We start from the raw sequence: 22,244 nt of genomic DNA on the forward strand, positions 1-22,244 counted from the left end.
ACTCTACAATCAGGGCACCTGGGTGACTCAGTGATTGAGTGTCTGCCTTTGGCTCAAGGCATGATCCCGGGGTTCTGAGATTGAGTCCCGCATTGGGCTCCCTGTGGGGAGTCTATTTCTCCCTTTGCCTGTGTCTCCCTCTCAGTCTGTGTCTCATGAATAAATAAATAAAAACTTAAAAAAAAAAAAAGAACTACTCTATGATCCAGCAGTTCCACTCCTGGGTATATATCCAGAGGAAATGAAAATACTAACTTGAAAAGACACCTGCACCTCCATGATCATAACAGCATTATTTACGATAGCCCAGACATGGAAACAGCCTCAGTGTCCATAAAGACAAATGGATAGATTGTGGTGTGTGTGTGTGTGTGTGTGTGTGTGTATACAAATACAGTGAAAATTGAGCCATAAAATTAGCCATGAAACAACCAGGAGATCTTGTCCCTTGTGACAACAGGAATGGATCCTGAGGGCATTATGATAAGTGAAATAAGTCAGAGAAAAAGAAGTATTGTATGATATCACTTATATGTGGAATTTTTTTTAAAAAGGTATAAAAACCTAAACTCATAGAAAAAGAGATTAGATTTGGCACACCTGGGTGGCCCAGCAGTTGAGCATCTGCCTTTGGCTCAGGGCATGATCCCGGGTCCGGGGATCGAGCCCCACATTGGACTCCCTGAGTGGAGCCTGCTTCTCTCTCTGCCTATGTCTTTGCTTCATTCTCTCTCTCTCTCATGAATAAATAAGTAAATCTTAAAAGAGAGAGAGAGAGAGAGAGAGAGAGAGAGAGATTAGATTTGTGGATACTAGGGGGGAGAAGGAATGGGAGGAAAGTGATCAAAAGGCACAAACTTCCAGTTACGAGATAGTAAGTGCTGGGGGTCTGTTGTAACACATGATGACTACAGCTACCACTGCTGTGTAATGTATGGAGAGCTGCTGAGGGAGTGAATCCTGTTTTTATCACAAGGAAAAAACATTTTTGCAATCTATATGAGGTGATGGATATTAACTAAACTTATTGTGGTCACGATACCAAAGTAAGTAAGATCATCATGCTGTGCATCCAAAACTTACATGGTGCAGGGGGCCAATTATGTCTTGATAAAATTGGGAAAATGCACTATGGGGTAATAAGCACTATGGAATATTGTTCATCCAGAAAAAGGAATGAAGTTCTGACACATGTTACAACATAGATGAATCCCGAAGACAGTATCAGCTCCACGATCCCTGGGGTCACCTCCTGACCCAGAGTTCTGTGATGCCGGGATGCCTGAGCCGAGGCTGGTGTCCTCAGCCCTCCATTGACATCTGGGCCATTCGGCAGAGTCCCACCCTTTGGCAGGCTCCTTTGGCCATCTGCTTTGTGGTCTGGGGAACTGCGGCTCTGTCTGCTTGCCTGGAGGGCTTTGCAGCTGAGAGCTCTGTTCTGGACAAAGATGGGATTGTGTCCTCGTACCACCAGGAAGGGATTTAAATTATTGTCTGTACATGCATCGTGACTTTAAAAATCATTTGTACGTAATACCACCACCGCTGCCAGCAGCACCCATGTGTAGAGCTTTTGATTTTAACTCTCCAAAAGATGTCCCCATGAATTATTTTGCTGTAGCCTCATTGTAGTTCTGTGAGTCAGGTGGAGTGGACAGCCTTATGGAGCAGCCCCCAGGTTGACCACTGGCCCTTGGGTCAGCCTCTTCCCCCTTCTGGTTCTCAGAGGCCTCGTCTGGGGTGGGACTGAGAGTCTTGGGAGTCTGTTAGTGCCCATTTTGTTTCACATCTGAGGTGCAGCGAGTTGAATAATCAACAGCATGTAAAGAGCTGAAGCCAGCTGGCTGTCACTGCACCTGTTATGTGTGGGAAACCCACGTCAATGGAGTCCCCGTGAGACGTACCCGAGGTCTGCCCTGGGTGGTCCTGGGATGCCATCCTGCCTGTCTGTGGGTCACCGAGTAAGAGTCCAGGATCTTTAATCTGTCCAAATGCAGCATGGCCCAAGCCTAGGCTTTTTCATGCATTAATCTTTAGGCAGTGGAAAGAGCATCATCTCTTTATCCTAGCGTTGCTTTTGTTTTTTCACTTTTTCGTTCTGCTACGTGCTATCTATACACCCCACCTACTCCGCTTGAAGAGAAGATGGAAATCATCAGTCTCTCCTCCTGTGGTCAGGTTGGCTTAGGGGGAGCACTTCCTGAGTGAATGCAGGAGAGGACTAGGCTGGCTTTTGTCTTTGGAATAGCCATGGAAGAGTCTGATTTCATTGCTGGTTTTTAAAAATCGGATCGCAGTCAACACATCCATCATCCTTCATGGCTGCTTGTCTGTTAGTTAGTTCATAAAAAAAATCCAAACATTCCAACAAAACAGGGAGAATTATATTATTTATCTATACTCTAGAATAGTTATGAGAAGTGAGTTAATGCATAGAAGAGTAAAAGTTAGACTTCCTTGCCCTCTTGCGAGTGTTTAGTAAATTATGGCTGGGATTGTTTGCTGTTACTCAGCAGGATGGGGTTGACAGGTTAGGGTCTGCATATAACTTTTCCATTCAAATAAACTTGTACGTGGCCTGTGTGTTTCTTCAGTAATTTCTAGTCATGGTAGCCAGAGAAGTGCTGGATCTTTTAAAGTGAGTTGAGAAATAGAAATACCTAGGTATAGATTGTATTCTCTTAGTTTTGCAGGTATCCTGGGTCTCTCTTGTCCTTATCAGGTGAGCCCGGCTCTCACTTACCCCAGGGGGGCTCTGTGTGTCCACCAGCACCAGGCCCCCTTTCCTGTTTTCCTTTACCTAACATGGCAGTTTTGGCCAAAATGTCCTTGACTTTTGTTGTTCTCAGCTTTTCAAGGAGGAGGCATTATTTTCCCTCTCTATGAATCTTCACTTAAAGGTGACTTCTTTCTGACATTTCAGATCTTTTCTTTTTACTGAGAATCCCCTTTGTGACTCTCTCTCTCTCTCTTCTTCTTCTTTTTTTTTTTTTTGGCTGGATTTTTATAGCTGAAGGACAGTGAGGTGACCACCTCCTAAATAACAACTGATATTTTTGTGAACATTAATCCTGTGTAAGTGCATTTTTCCCACTTGACAGATGAAGAAATGACGCTCAGAGAGTGGGCGATAGGCTAGGGTCATAGAGGTAGTCAGAAGCGAGCCAGGGACAAGAGCCTGGTTCCAAGCCTGAGTCCTACAGGTGGCTTTGGGTGTGCATGGGACTTCTCACAAGTGGCCTTTTTATTTATTTGTCTAATGAGAAGACAAGTTTCTTTTCTCTAGGGCTTCTCTTAAGTTTGGTTGTAGTTCCTGATTATTTTAACCACACAAAATGGGTGACTATTCTTACTTCTGCCGGCTTCCAGAAAGTTTAGAACTCTGTATTTACCAGAAGCTTCTTACAGGAGCCATAATTTTTCCTTAGAACATTCCTACAGAGGCTTGTCCTCAGAGGGCCAGATGGCAGCAGAGTAGAACTCGGTCCCTGTCTGTCAGTTGCTTCACGGAATGAAAAGTCTAGAATGATTAGTGGTCCCATCACCACCCACTGCTGAGGCTGCAAGAAGGAATAGCCCCCGAGGGCTTTCAATCTATTTGTGAAGATGGGGCAGAGATAAAACCATGAGTAATATTAGAGGCGAAGCACTGACAACTCCTGGCTGGAGGGGCTTCTTATTACCTCTAACCTATGGGGCCTTTAAGTTATGGCCACTGGTTCTTCCTGAGTCTCTTGTTTCTCCCCTGTCCCTTCCTCGGTGTCCACTGTGTCCAAGTCACACATTGTCCTGGGGCTAAGCCAACACCCACGGCCTGCTCCAGGGTCCCTGCTCTGACTTCCCCGTGGGTGGCCGTCACAAGTGCACCCAAGGGCCTGTCTAGCTCTTGTCCTGGAGCTGCTCTGCCCTGGGGGTTTTTGTTTGCCCGGGGCAGTGAGCTGGTCTGTGAGCATGGGGGATTCTTTGCACCCGCCCCGGCTCTCACAGATACAACCCAGGTGGCTGGGCTGTGGGCCTGCGGCTTGCTGTACCAGGCTCCCCGGATTCTGGGCAGCTTTTCACACATCCAAACCAGCTGCTCGAGGCTTCCCTCCTCACCACCCCGGTGGAGACCTCAGGGCCATACCACAGATTCCTGGTGCTGGTCAGGAGGGCAACACATTTGTGGGGAAGGACTCCCACCTTCTGACTGGAAGCTTAATTTTGGTTGACAATGAGGCCAAAGTGGATCCTGTCTGAAGAGGGAGGGAGTGTGCTTTTTAAAGCCAAATTAGACTGCCTTAGGGAATGATCTCCACCTCCCTCACCATTAAATAGAGAGTGTTATCCCATGATGTGGTCGAGGAGGTCCCAGCTGCATGCTCCTTTGCTCCTCATTGAGGGGAGACTTTCATAATGTCCAGACTGTTCTGTATCAAGAGCCCTGGCCGAGCAGTGATAAGTGGACCAAAGCCCTCCTCAGGCCCCAGTGCTGAAAACTCCGATGTACACAGCCCTCCCGAAAGTCCCTGGGATTTTCACCTACACCAGGCCCTGTCATGCTGTCTCTGAGAATTTAAATCAGATTAGCTTAAAGCAAATTAAGGGCATGGCTAATTCTGCAGAAATGTCACAGCTGCAGGCACAACATGTATTTACTGCTTCTGTTAGTATAGGAGACAAAGTACGATCTAGGCTGCTTGGAGTCGTTTCACTTCCCGGGAAGAAGAAAACCTGAGCTGAGTATTCTGTGAAAGACAAAGTCATGGCTTGTCAGAACCAGATTCTCTGTTCTGTAGACCTAAGATCTTATTTGGCCACTGATAGATTTCAATTTTCGGTGCCCCTAGAAAGAAAAAAGAGCCTGATGGTTCAATATTGCAACTGAATACAGTTTATTTCAAGGTTTGAATTGTCAACAGAAAGAAAATGGATGGTTTTAAGGGATATTTCTAAACTTCCTTTAATGATTGTTTTCTGTGGAGTCTGCAGATGTGTCCTTTGGATACATTATTGGTTTAAACAAATGCAGGGTTGCAGGCTATCCCATTTCTGGTTGGAAAGCTCCCCTTAAACTCAGTAACCACATCCACCTCTTGAATACGGTCAACAGCCCTGTTAAGTGACGTAGAGAACAATTCCCTTTATATACAGTCGCAGGCCTTGTGGGAATTCGGCCTCGATGGTGGCAGCTGACTGCTCCCTGCCTTCATCTGCAGGCTGTGTTGTCTCTGTGGCCTCATTGTAGGCATCCTGAGGGCAGGGCGTTGCGTGTTTGTTTTTGTACCCTTGGTAGCTCTTGGCTGTGTCTTCCTGCACTAGGTTTTCAGGAAATGATTGTGGAATTGAATTGAGCAAGCCTAAAGTAAAATGTTGGAACGATGGAAGGGACGCAGATTGTATTTAAGCTTCAGTGAGTGACTGCCAATTAGATCTGGTAAGCCAGGTTATTGCATTAGGGAGGTGAGATGGATCCTCAGTTCGCAGAGTGGTGGGATCATCATGGAACGTTTATTCTTTGAGGTCATCTCCGTGTTAAAGACAAACAACCCGAGCTCTGTTAATAAAGTAGTAAATCCTCACGCCAGACCAGTAGGTTTGCGACCGTCACAAGTTCTCCTTGAGAGCGTCAGTGGAGGTTTCCACTCAATAAACAAGTATTGAGCAACTGTGAGGAGCTAGAACGATGGAATATGAGAGAAAGGAGTTAAGGGAATACACTTGGGAGTCAGTTGATCAGGGTTTGAATTCTAGGTCCTCCACTTTCTACCTGTGGGATTCTGGACAATGAAGACATCAGTTTCTTCATCTGTGGATTGGATGTATAATATACTTACCTCCCAAGGCTATGAGGATTAAGTGAGGTAATCCTTGTAAAGTCCTTACTGTGCCTAGCACTTAGTGAGTACTCCACAAATGCTAATTATTACTCTTACTAAAGATGAGCTTCCCGACCTCAGGGGGTTGTGTCAGACTAATATAAAGACATTGTGACATTCCTGCCTCAGGACATTTGTACTTGCTGATTGCTCTGTCTGGAACATGCTTCCCTTCTATACTAGTGGGTCCACATTCTCATTTCCACTGGGCCTCTACTTAAATGCCAAGATCTCAGGGAAGTTTTCCTTCACAACCCTGTTTAATGTTGAACATCACCCCCTCTTCCTGTCACTTTTTATATTCATTTTCCTGCTTAATTTTTCATCTTTTTGCCTTGTACCATTTATTTAACTTATTTTTTTTTAAAAAGATTTTATTTATTCATGAGAGACACACAGAGAGAGGCAGAGACACAGGCACAGGGAGAAGCAGACTCCCCACAGGGAGCATGATGTGGGACTCAGTCCCAGGATCGTAGGATCCTGACCTGAGCCAAAGGCAGATGTTCAACCACTGAGCCACCAGGTGCCCCTTTTACTTACTTATTCTATTTATTGTCTATCTTTTCCAATTTAAAGAAAATTCCAGAAGGGTGAGGATTTTGGTCTGGTTTGCCGCTGATCCATCATCAGTGCCCCATATTAAAGTGCTCAATAATTGTTTGTTGAAGGAATGAATCAAGGACCAGTCTTGGGAATCTAGTGGAAGGCATGTGGAGCTTTGTGGCTGTCAGAGAGATGACCCTGTGTTGAGTCTTAGGTTAACCATTCTTGACCTTTCTTCTGTTAACACTGTTAAGATTATGGAGGCCGAGAAGTCCTGTAATCTGCCACCTGCAAGCTAGAGACCCAGGAGAGGAAGTTGGTATAAGTTCCGGTCTGAGTGCAGGTGAAGACTGATGTCCCAGCTTGAAAACAGGCAGAGAGTGTGAATTTTCCCTTACCTGACTTGTTGTTTTATTTAGGCCTCCAGTGGATTGGAGGAGGCCCACCCATACTAGGGTGGGCAGTCTGTTTTATTGAGTCTATGGATTCAAATGTTATTTCACTTCAGAAACATCCTCACAGACACACCCAGGATAATGTTTAACCAAATGTGTGGACATCCTGTGTCCCAGTCACATTGAGACATAACATTAACCATCACAGCCATACGCAGAGGATTTGGTTTCTGTGGGTTGATGAAGTTTTGGAATATAGGTGAAGGTCCTGAGGCGATGACCAAGAAAGAATTCTTGACACATCTTTGGTGCAAAATGTGGTTTTATTAAAGCCCAGGGACAGGACCCATGGGCCGGAAGAGCTGCTGCCCTGGCCCTGTGAGGTGTGGCTGATTATATACCTGGGAGTTGGGGGCGGTAAGCAAAAGGGAGATTTCATATGCTAAGGAGGACCATACTAGATACTGGAGGCCTTGCCCTTGTCAAGTTAAAGATGGTTTTTCTCTCTAGCAAGACATTAAGACAACTGGAAGCTTCCTCAGGAATGTCACACATATCCCACCCTGGGCGGGGGTCATTTGTGGGATATCAGCTGTGCTTTGTCCTCAGCTAGCCCTGTGCCCCCCTCAGGTGACATCTGATTCACAGTTTTGAGGGTGTTACTGTATCTACACTCCTTTTTCTACAGGTCAAGAAAGCAGATTGAAATTCAGATGCGAGAGTAGTACTATTATTAGAATAAGTTTGAATTCTCTTTAATACTTATTTTTTATTATACTTCCTTTTTCTTTTCTTTTCTTTTTTTTAAATTTTATTGAGAGAGAGAGAGAGAGACAGAGAGAGAGAGAGAGAGAGCAGGGGAGGAAGGGCTAAGGGTGAGGGAGAGAGAATCCCAAGTAGGCTCCATCTCACAACCCTGAGATCATGACCTGAGTAGAAATCAAGAGTTGGGTGCTTAACCAACTGAGCCAGCCAGGCACCCCCTCTCTAATACTTATTTTAATACTTATTTTAAAAGGGAAACTGCTTGTATACTTGCTGAGGATATGTGACTTATCCTACCACTGGAGCGTTGAGAAATGTCTTTAAGGATGGGTAAGGATTTCCCAGGCAGACAACCAGGGAAATAGTGTTTGAGGCAGGAGGCATGGCATATGCGGAGGCATAAAGGTGCAGTGTGATTGTTGACTCACAAATGATTTGATATGACTAAAGCATATCTTCATACCTGGAAGAGTAGGCAAGTGAGAGGGGAGGCTGTTGGGGACCACATTACAAAGGATTTTGTTTACTAAAGGAATGGAATTTTATCTAGAAGGCAATGGAAGCCATTGAGTGGTTCTAAGCAGAGTTGTGTCACATTTTAAAGCTTATATTTGATTATATTTGTAACTTGATTTTTTTAGGTTGGAAAAACAATAATTCACATGGTACAACACCCAAAAGGGTATATACAGTGAAGAGCCTCTCTCCCTGGGACAGTCAGTGTCTTTAGTATCTTACCTATACTTCTAGGGATGTTATATGCATAGACAAGAAAACTTGCTTGTTTTCTATTTTTATCCAAATGGCAACGAAAGTAGGCATTGGAATACTGATGGACCTTATCACCACTCTTCGAGAAAGAACGTTCAGTTAAGAAAAGTTTGTATAGCCAACTGAGATGATGACACCTTTTTTTCACTTGGGAGACTGTAGATCTGAGGCATGTTCTCCATGTTGGGGAGTAGAAGATGGGCTGAAGGTTACATGTGGCAAACTCCAGAACTCATGGGATATCCCACTGGCAAGCTCATAGGGATCTTAAGGTGAGGAGAAACGTCTAGTTTGGAAAGATGGATTTATAGGTTATTAATGTAGAGATAGGGTGGTTGAAGCCACATTACTGGATGCAGCTGCCAGAGAAATGGTTATATGGAGAAGAGATAAAGGCCAAGAATAATGCCTTTATAATAATAATTAAATATTTAGTTAGGAATAATTAGAGTTATTGTGGGAATCAAAGGAGGACAGTCCATTTCATATTGTTACAGTAGCCAGGGTTCAAGTCTGGTAAATATAAGGAAGAGAAAGTTTATTAAAAGGTTGTTAGGTACTCAGAGAGTGTTTGGAAAGGCCAGGAAAATATTTGGAGGCTATCTGGCAAAATCATATTGCAGAACTGGTCCTATGAATAAGTCACTGCTGCTACTTGACATGGACTTGCAATGTGCAGAGCTGATACCACCATCAGTGGACCCTGGGCATCAATTCTAGAACAACCACCTGCTATCTCTAGGAACTGGGTGATGCTGCCATGCTCTTGCAAAAGGGGTTCTATACAGTAGATACTATTCAGTGACTGGGTCATGTGCTCACATTTTAGCTGTAGAAAGGATTGGCGAAAGAAGATTTGTGGTTATTTTCAGCTTCTGGGGTGGGAAACAAGTTCTATTTTCTAAGGTGGTAATTCCTCAAATGCAGAAAGACAGTTTAGATGCTGTGTAGCCGTGAAGAATATTAAATGTCCATTACAGGTGTCAAATGCTGAAGGTATAACAATTAGAAGTCAATTGTTGACCTTCAAGATAGTAGATTCTGGGAAGTGGTGGGAATGGACATCTGAATGCAAGAATGCAATGGGTTGAGAAATGAGTGGGAAATGAAGAAATTGTTTGTTGATTATGGTTTTAGGAAGAAATATTAGGAAGAGGAGGGAAGTTGATATATTTGGAAAGGTGCATAGATCTTGTAACAGTAGTGTGATTATAGATAAGGGAAATTAGTCCCTGAAAGGGAGGTTTGAAGACAAAGGCAGTGAAGAGAGAGGAGAGTGGATAGTTGATGGAGTGATGTCCGTGAGTAGGTGGAGGAATGAGTTTTGGTGCAGTGTGGAAGGATGGTGCAAATGCACATACTTCACATACTTGAATTTGTAGAAGTGTGATGTAGAGGGCGTGTTGATTCTAACAACCTCTACTTTCTCTGTAAATTGGGAGATATGTTGGCTGAGAATGAGAATGAGAATGGCACAGGTCAGGTGAGATCCTGAAAAGAGTAGTGAAGATTTGGAATATCTACTGACATGAAGAGGAGAGAGTGTTCAAGGAAGAGAAAAAGGATGGGTGAGAAACATCCAGGGACCCAGCTGAGAATGGAAATGACAGCTCCGTCCCTGCTGTTAGATCCCACGCAGTGCTGGCTGGGTTTGGCAGGAGGGCAAGGAGAGGGGTTGTTGGTTGATAAGGGGAGAGTACTGAAGTGATGTAACAGGGTCTAGTATGATGGGAAAGGGTGTGAAATCTGGAGAGTTGATGGTTGGAAAAGAAAAGATAGCAAAAAGAAGCCATAGAATGGATTGGGTTGGATGGGGATAAAGGAGAGGGCGGAGAAGCAGAAGCGTGTAATCATTGTGTGGAATGCTGGTGTGTAAGATGTCCAAGAGGGGGTGGTTTCCAATGATGACCAGGCTCAGGATGTGGGGAGGGGGTGAAGGTCGCTGGGAATAGGGAGGCTAGAATTTTGAATGAGTTTTCCCCTTGGATGTTGAATGTTCCCATGTCAATAGCAGGAGATGGGCTGGAAATCCAGGTGCAAAGATTTTAAAGGATGAAAGGAAGAAGTTGGTAAGTGGGATAATTAGTGAAAGATTAAGTTAAATTCTGGCATATTTGTCAGCATTCAGTGGTGTTAGCTGTCAATAATCAGATGGCTGTGATGAGGAGGTGTTTTTGCTGGATGGCATGAATCTTAAAGGAAGGGATTTTTTTTGTTTTTTTGTTTTTGTTTTTGTTTTTGTTTTTGGAGTGCCAGCCAGCTCTTGTTTGGAAGATGAAAGTGTGGAGGTTGAAATCTCCTTTCATTTGAGGAAATACTTTACAAACTCCAGGATGTATGGGAGAAGCACCTGGAAAAACAGAGTGCTCGGTGGCAGGGGGATGAAGGGGAGGTACTGGCTTCAACTAAAGCAAGAAGATGGTGGGAACAATCCAGAAGGATGTTGAGGCTGGGAATTTCTTTTACACATGAAGGTGGGTTCCAGAAGACTCACAGGGAAGCACGTGAAGGTGATCTTTAGCTGCAGGAAGATGCAGGCATAGAGTAATCATGTGAGGTCAAATGCAATGAAAATGGTTTACCTGCAGAATCTGCTATGGATGCCATCATGTCACCACCTGGGGGAACTATTCAAGGACCAGAAAGACTGAATGGTTTTTTTTCAGTAGCACATTGTCATTAGTCTGTCAGTGTTATCTCCATGCATATGACAAAAGAAGAAAATATGAACCAAAAGTTGGTGAATCTGGCTAATCGAGAAAGTAAGGGATAGTCCAAGTTAATGAAATGATATATGTAGTCTGGGTGAATAGGCAAAACTTGATAGTTCACATACACACGAATTTGCTGATTGCCCAATGTCCACCTCCGGTTTGAATGGCATCAGTATCGCTGCAGCTGAGGTTACTGAGATTTTATTTTATTTTTTATTTTTATTTTTATTTTTTTTGGTTACTGAGATTTTAGAAGGGCTTCCTCGCAGTCATACTTGTTGGCATCAGTGATAAGGCTCACGGGCACAGCACAGGTTCTCACCATCCCTTCATCCGCATTGATTCATCTTGAAAGTCTTGCTTCTTCATAATTTTAAGGTTGTGAGGAGCTTTCTGGAACAATTTGGAATGTGAGATAGGTTTACTGATACAAGAAGTCCCTGGGGAAATGTGATTCTTTACCATATGGTGCTGTCATGTTTTTAGCATACTAAGATAAAAAAAGAAAAAGTTTGGAGTATTCTGTTTATTTATCTCATCTACTGAACTTCAGGCAAATAAGAAAAAAATGCAAATTAATAGCTTGAAATGATTTTAAATAGCTAGAATTCCAGCTGTTAGTGCAATAGGCGAGAACTTAGACAAAACCGTGTAATAGAGTATCAGTGTACACAGATAAATAACACAGTGAGGAAGTGCCTATTTTATGTTGTTCCAGAGGCTTCTTACAACGAGAAAGAATCCTCTAATAATCCAAACTCTCAATTCTGTTAAGAAAACGTTTCAGACTCTTTTTGAGGAGGTGCTCGCTTTAGATTCTGTGTAGGTATATTAGTTTCCCAGGGTGCCTGTGACAAATTACCACAAACTGAGTGGCTCAATACAGTAGAATTTTTTTCTCTCACAGTTCTGGAAGTTAGAAATCTGAAGTCAAAGTGTCAGTAGGGCCATGTTCTCTCTGAAGGCTGTAGGAGAGAATCTGTTCCCTGCCTTTCTCTTAGCTTCTACTGTTGCTGGTAATTCTTGGCATTCCTTGGCTTGAAGACACATCCCTTCAATATCTGAAACCAATATCTGGTTTCTCTCTGTGTGCCTGGCTCTTCTCTTTTTTATAAGGACATCAGTCATACTGGATTAAATGTGACCTCACATCTTAAGTAACTATACCCACAACAACCCCATTTCCAACTAAGGTCATTTTCTGAGGTTCTGGGAAAGACGTGAATTTGGAGGAGACACCGTTCAACCCAGTACAGGAGGCTTCTAAAATGGATAACAAATGGCTTCTGTCTTCAGGAAGATGTAGCACCTGCTATAGTTGGGGAAACTATAGTGCAAAGCAATGTGTTCAGTTAGTAATGGGTACAGAATACCATGGGCATATGGAGGGGTGGGTGATTGGTTGTGACTCCAGAGGGGCCGTGGAAGGCTTTAGGGCAGAGGTGGTAGCAGACCTGAAGGACAACAGTATACCGGCTGGTAGAAAGGGAGAAAGTTGGGCATTCTGGGCTGAGGGTCTTGTCTGAGCAGGCACAGAGATGCAGGTGGTGTTGCAAGATGTCTGGAGTGTATGGCTATAGGATAGCAGGCCTTTGGGTAGTGATTGCATGTGTTGTGTGGCCACTGGGAGGGGATGGAGAAGGGAGGAGGGATGAAGTGCAGGTGGAGCAGAGGGAAGTAGGAAAGGTCACGGGAGCCCAATCATTCATGTCCACGAGTGACTGCCAGAATGGAATCTTAGAGATGCAGTGGTTAAAGGGGGAGTTGAAGGAGAAGCTGAATGAATGTTCTTAAGGAAGCCCTGGAAGGCATCACTAGACTCAGCGGCTAGACTAGATGACATCTGTGCTCTCAGCAATCTGCTTCTGTGGCAATTAGGTAGAAGTATCCTTCACTAATCACATCTTGCCCCTTTCACTGGTTATCATGCTCTTGCTTGCTCTCTCCTTTCTTCCTATCAGGCCCCTTCCCCAGGCCAGGCACTGAAGCCGCAACAGTGAACAAGAAGGCACAGACCTCATCGTTTTAATCTCTTCCCTGGGGCGTTAGCACAAAGAGTACATAGTGGGTTCTCCTCAAATGTTGCTTTGAATTAAAAAGGAGTGAGGAAAAATGACAAGGCAGTTTTGCCCTGGGTAATAGGTTCTGCTTCGGAGTCGAACTGCTTTGAAAGATGATCTCAGGAACCTCCTTATGAGCAGGTGGAGAGTAGGTGGCTGCTTACATGTGTTTGATTTCTGAGTCATCAAAAAGGCTCCTTTGCCTCCCAAAATATCTCCTTCATCCAGGCTGTGGGTATTTTTAATTCCACTATTGGAGGTTGATTTCTCTGTTGAAAAGCAGATGCCCTCTGGAGAGAGGATATCCATTTACCCTCATCAATCTTTTGCCCCTTATTATGGGCAGGGGTAGGGGAGGAGGGTTCTTAGCCTTTCCTGCATGGCAGGTTTTTAAGCAAAGCATATGGAGGGAAAAGAGGACCCAGGAGCGGTGTACTGCACATGCCAAAAACAAACTTTGTCAGGGTTAGCAGTTTAGATGAGCTGACCCTGGAAATATAGTCTGTTGGCCTAGAAGAATCCACTATTATTGATTTGCTGGTGTATGTTGGACAAGAAGTGATTATTTCTGTTGTAAGTTTTATGGCTACAGAACTGTTGTTTATTTGTTTTATTTTTCAAAAGGTGCAACAAACCCCACCTCCCCCACCCTCATCTCAACAGAAATAATTTGTGTGGCAGCTGGATCTGTGGTCTTTATTGTCAAGGCTATGCTACATATGGTCATTGTGTTCACATGTCAGGGAAGGCTAATAATAGCTACTGTCACCAGATATCCTCCAAAGTTTCAGTGGCTTATTTCAGGTTTCATTTTTCATTCGTCTCATAATATTCAAATTGATGGGAGGGGAGAGGGTATTCCACGTTGTCTTTCAGGGACCCAGGCTTCTTCCGTGCTGTATGTCCACCATCTTTAACACTTGGCCTCAGGGTCTCACTAGCCTCATCTGGAAGGCATGCCAAGGGGAAGAGAGAGCACATTTACTTTTAACTTGGCTTAGGAATGACACACTTTTCACCTTACATCCATTGGTGAGAACCAGTCTCAGGGACCCACCCAGATGGGAAGAGTCTGGGAGATGTAATTTATCTGAGTATCTTTAGTGAGTCTTTGACACAGGCTCATCAGAAAGTGTTTATATATTTCCTTCTGTCTGTGACATAAACTGACCCTCGGGCGTTGTTATTAAGGGAATAGGGGACAAGAGACACTAGCAATGACCTGGAAACTGTTCAGTGTTTAGAGTAGTGTAAAGTCATTCATTCTAGTTGGTGAAGGGCATCATCCTGCCGTTGGGATTATTGCTGTGTGAGGGAGACCGAAGTTGTGGTACAAAGAAATGTCTCTATTTTGTTTGCTTGTTTATTTGCTTTTTAATGGAAGTAGGAAAAGCAAGTGGAAATCTCCCTTCCCTACACCTGGGAATCACTTTGAAATAGGAATTTTAGGACTTTGAATGCAGTGGATTCTGTGATGTTAGTATTTCCTCTAGTCTACTTCCCACATTGTCTGGATGAGACAATCGAATTGTCCAAATTCACATAGCAAGTTAGTGGTTTACTTGGGTCTCAAACCTTGTTATCCAGATTTCTACTCTGATGTTCTTTTTACTACCACTATTCCCTTAGAGAAGCACTATTTGGAGAAGAGATCTGCCCTGGCAGGGTTTGCAGGATGGCAAGAGGCTTTGACTCACTGAAATCAAAAGCTTCCTTCTAGCCCTGAGGTTCCTTGATTGATTGTGTTTAAAAATATGGTGTCTGATTGTATAATCCCTGGCCTGACGGGAGTGATGTAGCTTCAAAGAATTTGCAACTTTCCTGAGAAAACAGAATCTTAGTTCTTTATTCTTCTCAGCTGTCTCTTTAGTTCATTTTTATCCTTTTTTTAAAAACTGTGTTTTTTTACAAATATATATATTTTCTAACTATAAAAGTAATACTTTTAATTATAGAAATTAAGTTAATATATTCAGTGTAACAAAAATACAAATATAACAAAAAAAATTGGCTGTAATTCTGTAACTCTATAATGCATTGCTAACCACTGTCAGCATTTCACATTTCTCTCCATGTGTTTCCTAGCCATTTTTTGAACACATAAATACGTGTATACTTATGTACAATACAATCAGAATAGAATATTATACGATATGAAATAAATATTATACAACTCTTAAAATATTTCATATTACTTAATATGAAATATTACATAACCCTTAAAATTGTTTTAAAATAGTAACGATATGAAAAATGCTCATATATATTTGTATACTCATCACAATTGGAATAAAATTCTAATTTTGCTTTCTTTGTTTTGTCATCTACTTTATAATGGAAGTAGGAAAAAGCAAGCGGAAATCTTCCCTTCATATACCTTGGAGTAAAATTCTCATTATATTGTAACTATACAAATATGTATGAGCACTTCTCCATATCATGATTTATTTTAAAACATTTTTTAAAGGGTTGCATAATATTGCATCTTGTGGAAATGCCCCATATTGAAGGAAACGGCTCAGGTGGGGAGGAGGCAAGGAGTAGTAGTATCTTTGGTTCTTGGCCCTGACGCTCTGCTCCTCTTTCTCCCAGGGCATCAGCAGCTTGTTTAGCTCACTGAAGGTCGTTCGGCTGCTTCGTCTGGGGCGAGTGGCCCGTAAGCTGGACCACTACATTGAATATGGAGCTGCTGTGCTGGTCCTGCTGGTGTGTGTGTTTGGGCTAGCTGCTCACTGGATGGCCTGCATTTGGTACAGTATCGGGGACTACGAGATCTTTGATGAGGACACCAAGACCATCCGCAACAACAGCTGGCTCTACCAACTGGCGATGGACATTGGCACCCCTTACCAGTTTAACGGGTCTGGCTCAGGAAAGTGGGAAGGTGGTCCCAGCAAGAATTCCGTCTATATCTCCTCGTTGTATTTCACTATGACCAGCCTTACCAGCGTGGGCTTTGGCAACATTGCCCCATCCACAGACATCGAGAAAATCTTTGCGGTGGCCATCATGATGATTGGCTGTAAGTATGGCAGTTGCTGGGGCTGTGTGGGTGATGGGCAAGAGGCTAACTGGACATCCCTTCCCTTGGCTGGGAGTAGGGTGATGGCTGCAATGCTAGCAGGATCAGGGGGTATAATAACTTAGAATAAGAAGGGCTTTTTTTTTTTAAAGATGAGCTTTATAATTTTCCTGATAATTAAAGCATTATGTGTTTACTGCAAAGAAATTTAGAAAATACAAAAGAGCACAAAGTAGAAAATCAAGACCAACCATAAGTCTGTCTACTCACAATAACTACTTATTACCCTTGGCCTCTCCCTTATAGGTTACTTTCTATCCATATCTGGACACATAGATACAGATTTTTATAAAGTTGGAATAAGATGCTGCATATACAACTTGGTAAACCTGCTTGCTCTTAGAACAGGGACTTGTGAAAGTTTTTCTGTGTCAATTTGAACACAGCTCTAGATCTGTGCAGTCTCATATGGTACCAGAAAAAGAATATAAGAAAAAGAAGTGTGTGAGATATCTCATTTATTATCTTTTATATTGATTATATGTTGAAATGATAATATTTTTATATAGTGGGTGAAGTGAAATATTTTAATGAATTTCATGTTTCTTTTTAATTTCTTAATGTGGCTCCTAGGAATATTTTTAAGGCATTTTCTATTTTTCATACATTTTTGATATCTGCCTTATGATTAAGAAATTTACCAAATCCAAAAAACAATACAAACCCTCCCCTTGCCAAACCCACACAGGATAAAAAGGATCTTGTTCAGTTGAGAAGTAATGAGTTATTGGATTAACTTGACTGGACTGAAAAACAAAAATAACCTTAGTTTTTGAGGAAGGTGCCTAAATCTGTCACTTACCCATTGACCATCGTGTAGCTGTTGCTAATGCTGGGACTGGGGACAGCCTTGGGCTGGGAACAGTGAACTCTCTTCACTGAAGGGAGTTGTAGGGAGAAGTAGACCTAACTGGGCTGGGGAAAGCATAGGAATTCAAATGGCTTGGGCTCATGGTGAACCCGCCAAGTGTACCCTCTTGGCACTTCAATGACAAATGGTGATATGGGCGAGGACAGTTCTCCCATGAAGCGTCAGTGTGGACAGGAGTCTGGTCACAGGACGAAGCTGGGCTCTGGTTACAGCAGCCAGAGACTGTTATGCTCCATGTGCTCCTTCAGAGTGGAGCTGGCACATCAATTGTTATAGCGACCAGGGAATTCTAAGACCAGGAAACCTGAGGTGTCAGTTTGTCTTGCTTGGTCCGACCCACCAGGGATCCATCGTCCCCCTCTGCAAATGGGCTTTGTGACCCCAAATGGTCACATTTGCTGCTTGCCTCCTTTTCTGCAACTATCTCATTGTGGCTGGTGTGGTTCTTCCATAGCCCATGTCCTCTTTGCAAGGTGCAGAGCTTGCCTCTGAATATTTACTCAATGTGTCTAGGTGTAATTGATTTGTGGCAAGCGTGCGCCCATGGAGCTTTTGGGTTTGCTTCTTACTTTAAAATGGGTCTTAATAGAGATGATTGCCTGACCATGGGAAGCAGCGTTAAGTATCTGTGGGTGGCTAATTGCTTTAGCTTAATTAGAACTGGAGGTGCTTTCTCCTGTCTTGTAAAAGGATTTAAGACTTTCACTCTTCTAGGACTATTTTAGCCTTAACAGCACTAGTTTTCTGGGTGGTGCTTGCAGCATTTTTGAGAGCCTTGGGGTACCAGGTAAGCAACCAGGTGTGTCGTGCTCTGGGCCCAAGTTCTGCCTCTAAAAGGGGGAGATGAGACATTCTTTCTGCCAATCGAAATACCTCCTTATATCCATGACAGGAAATTTGCTAAGAGTGGGCAGTTAAAAGATGGGCCCTATGTCACGGGACCTCCAAAGGCTTGCAGATATAGGGAGACTGTGTTGCAACTTTTTAACCTGGAAGAAAAGAAGAAAGAGAATGGTTCTGGTGGCATATGATAAAGCTAAGCAGGGTGCTTGGGTGGCTCAGTCGATTGAACATCTGACCCTTGATTTAGGCTCAGGTCACAATTTCAGGGTTGTGGGATCAAGCCCTACGTTAGGCTATGTGCTCAGCAGGATCTGCTTGTCCTTCTCCCTCTGCCCTTCCCCCACTCGTGCTCTCACCTCCTCTCCCTCTTCCTCTCAAATAGATAAATAAAATCTTAAAAAAAAAAAGATAAGCAGTTTGTTTTTCCAAAATCGTTCATCTATGAAGAGTATGATTTCCTGGGTATAGTCTCCAAAGAAAACCTCAATTATTATCACCTCTTTTCTCTTTCCATCTTCTCAGAGCTTTATGATAGTTCCATTTCTTTTTTAAAAAAGTGTAATGATACACAGGCAGTCACCTCTCCATTATGCAACCAAGTGTGATGTTTGTGTAGGCAAGTCTCCTCAACTGTAACCCCATTTCCCGAACACTTGTTATGTGCCAGGTGCTGTGATGAACGCTCCATACGTGATTTCTGCTGCTCATAACAACTCTGTACTTTAGAGATTATTATCTACATCTTGTAAGGAAATGGACTCAGGAAAGGCAAATTCCTTCCCAAGAACGTGGGGCTGGTAAGTGGGAGAGACAGGATCTGGATCCAGGTCCCTCTCCGTTAAAAGCCAGGCCTTTCCCATGTAGCCCACCTGTGGTCGAGTGGTCTGAGACACAGACTGCCAGCCTCTGGCCCTGACACACTGACACCTTGAAAATCCTCTCTGTAAATCTTAACAAGCCAACAGCTTCTGCAGTGGAAAGTTTTGTATGCTTGTTGTTGTTTTAATTTAAGAACAAGATTACGATACAGACTCGGGGGACCAGGTGCTTTGGAAATCAGCCATTTTTCATCAATCTGTCACTTGCAGTTACAGCTGTTCTACTTTCTGTGTGACATGTCTGACAAATTGTTGTGCTAACAACGAAGTTATTGCACTCTGTGTAATGTGGTGGCAATTATCCTTGTAAACTCGCATTCTGAACAACCTTTGTTCAGGACAACTGCTGATGTCTTATTGGATTTATGGGATTCTCTTTTATCTTGCTTTGCCTTGTGTGTGCTCGTGTGTGTGCTTACATCTTTACTGCATGGCGCACGGGGGTGGGCCGATGCCAGAACTGGGATCTCTGGTGGTGGGGGATGTTGACCATAGCCTGCATTTGCTGTGGTCAACATCAAATGACCCCTTTGTGGACAAGAGGTCATGCTGCTCCCTTTCCAGTCACCCTGGCACTTGGGCCGAGCAGTCCTTAAAGAGTAGAGAGAGACACAAAAGCCAATGGGCTTTTGAAATAGTGGTTACTTTGTGAAGTTTCTTCTTTGCTTTGAGTTTTACATGTGTTGGTAATAATATTTCTTGGCTATTCTATGGCATTGTATTAACCATAATATAGATGATCTAGAAGCCTTCTGTTGCTTCTCATCTCTACTCTCTGGCATTGAGTATCTCATTATGATCTGGCCAGGTCCCCAGAGAATGCCAGGAAGCAGAAAAACTGTTTTCAAGCTTACACACCTTTCTTGGTTCTGATAAAAAGTTGCAGAGGTCCTGGGTGGCTCAGTCAATTAAGCATCTGAGTCTTGGTTTCAGCTTATGTCCTGATCTCAGGGTTGTGAGATTGAGCCCTGTGCTGGGCTCTTAGCTCAGTGCTTGAGATTCTCTCTCTCTCTCTCTCTCTCTCTGCCCCCTCTCAAATAAATAAAAATCTTAAAAAAAAAAGTTGCAATAGGAAGAGGTGAAAACTATTGGCTAGAATGAATTTTTGTGATTAGTTGTAGATGTGGGCAATCTATGATGTCTCATTTCAATTCTGGCATCTGACCTGGGCCAGGGCAAGGCACCTCCACCCTGATCTCCCTGCCTTCCTCATATGTGGGTCTTTGGTTTCATGCAGGGGCTCACCATGAGGTGTGGTGAATGGGCTCCTTACGTCTTTTTGTACATCTCCTATGTGCTGGTGGTGCTGAGAGGAGCACAAGGCCACCCTAGCCCCCTGCGTGAGACCTGGGAGACGATGTCCCCCATTCAGCAAGCACATACTGAGTGCCTGCCTAATACACCCCCCAGCTGTGTGCTAGGGACATGAGTGCTGTGAGTGGCATTTTCAGGGAATCCAAGGTCCGAAGGGATAGGGGCAGTGGGAAGGACAGAGACAGCTCCCATCACCCGTAAGCCACTGACCACGGCCTAGAGAAAGAGCCGCCACTGGGAGCCAAACCTTGCCCAGGCCTCTGAGGGATCCCTCAAAGAAGGAGGGGTTGTCAGGAGGAAAGAGTCTCTTTATCTGGGATGTCTCACACTAGGGACATGACCCTGTCTTGGGGAGTTCTCCAGGGAGAATTTGTCAGTGAGGAGACAGTTCCCATTCTCCTAATATGGGCTTTGTGCTTTTCTGATTCTTTCCTTATAATGTCATTGCTGTCATCCTGTCATTATAATTAAGCCACATTCATTTCCTTTCCCTCCGATAATGGCAGGGGGTCTAGACATTGTACTCCTACTCCAGACACTCTCTACCCCACAAGCTGAACTTTGGTCTCCCACCTCAGCACCGCACACCTGCCTCTTTGGATTCATTTCTCTCTTGCCAGTCTTCCCCTACCTCAAGTCCTTAAAACAACAGCAAAATGTTGGTGCTGAAGGGACCCTCTGAGCCTCTATTAAGCCCACAACAGCCCTGCTAGTTCTTCTGCTGGGGCAGATCTCATCCTGGTCACTGCTTCTGTAAAGCTGGTGGCTTCCATACATCACCTTCTCTCCTGGGGAAGGGACACAAGACACCTGCACACCCGGACATTCGACTCCACTACCTCACTCACCTGCGGCATGCTTTGTGGCTTCCTTTCAGGTCAAATTGGTATTTGCAAGCAAATAGGGACTTTCTCTGCCTCCTTCATGATCTTTTTCAAACATTTCTTACTTCTTTCCATTACGCCTTTGTTGAATGTGCTTTTCTGCATTCCATACCAATATTGTGGGTTTTTTTTTTTTTCAGAAATAATATGGTACACATCTCCCAGGAGGCTGTAAGTACACTCTTAGGAGACTTTAAACACACAGTAGACTCTTAATAAATATTTATGGATTTGTTGATTCCGAACAATCGAGGAGGCTGTAGAGTTTTGGAAGTGGTCTTTAGTGCCATTGACAAAGCTTTATTAGTTAGGATATGGGTTCTGCTGCTGGACAGAGACAGAGAGTAATAGCAGCATCAACAAGGGATATATTTCCTCCAAGTTTAGGGGGGGTCTGGCTGCTTTGCAATCACCAGAGATCCAGGCTTCCCTGGTGTCTTTAGCACATGACTTCCATATCGGGATCCCATATGGCTGTTCTGGCTTCAGCCATATGTTCTTTTTCCAGAAAGTGAAAAGAAGGGAAGAGGAAAGACTAGGAAGTTGAACTGTATTATCCGGGTTCCTCTCTCATTGTCTGGAACTAGTAATCTGGCCACACCTAGCTGCAAAGGAGGTTGGGAAATCTGGTCTTTATTCTGGGTGGTCATGTGCTCAGGTGGCATAATACCATAATATAGACAAAGAGAGCAGCTGTTGGAGAGTGAAGCCACGAAGTCTGTCTGCCTCACCTTTCTTCCCTCTTCTCATTCTCCCTTCAGTAGATACCAGCAAACATCAGAGGCATCCCCGGTTGGAGCTTTATCCCCCAATTGCTAGTCGAGAGACCTTGGTCCAAGTCCTGGATCAGCTCCGTGCTTTGGGTCGGACCCTTTAATTTCTGCAGATTGGGAGTAAGAGAGACTTCTTATATCTCCTTAGAACTAAATGAGTTCGTGATGTAGGATAGCTCTTTGGAAGAGCTGGAAATTTTACATTCAAATGTGGTGATTTTGTTGTTAGTAACAGCAATTGTTTCTTGCTCTTTCCAGTGAATTTTTTTTCTTTCCTTTTCTTAGGTAAAAAAATAAATAATTGTTCCTCCCTTCTCAGGAGCTGTTTAGTTTTATCTTTGGTTTATGTTGATCTGGGAAATAAGGCATTGTCCAGAATACTATGGGAGAGGGAACTAGTCTTTTTTTATTCTCAGAGGTTTTTTCCTAGCCAGCAAAACATTATTATTATTTTTTAAAGATTTTGTTTATTTATTCATGAGAGAGAGAG

The 22,244-nt window shown here is 43.5% G+C and overlaps 1 protein-coding gene across 2 annotated transcripts in view; it reads left to right on the top strand.

The window, feature by feature from the left end:
• Window positions 1-22,244, top strand: part of KCNH1 (potassium voltage-gated channel subfamily H member 1) — a 370,271-nt gene that overhangs the window by 135,169 nt on the left and 212,858 nt on the right. For both annotated transcript variants that reach the window (XM_055319555.1, XM_055319556.1), the window contains exon 7: window positions 15,702-16,131. In XM_055319555.1, the coding sequence (XP_055175530.1) occupies window positions 15,702-16,131 (430 nt within the window). The remainder of the gene's footprint in view (window positions 1-15,701; window positions 16,132-22,244) is intronic.

Source organism: Nyctereutes procyonoides, unplaced genomic scaffold, assembly GCF_905146905.1.
Source record: "Nyctereutes procyonoides isolate TBG_1078 unplaced genomic scaffold, NYPRO_anot_genome, whole genome shotgun sequence".
NCBI lineage: Eukaryota > Metazoa > Chordata > Mammalia > Carnivora > Canidae > Nyctereutes > Nyctereutes procyonoides.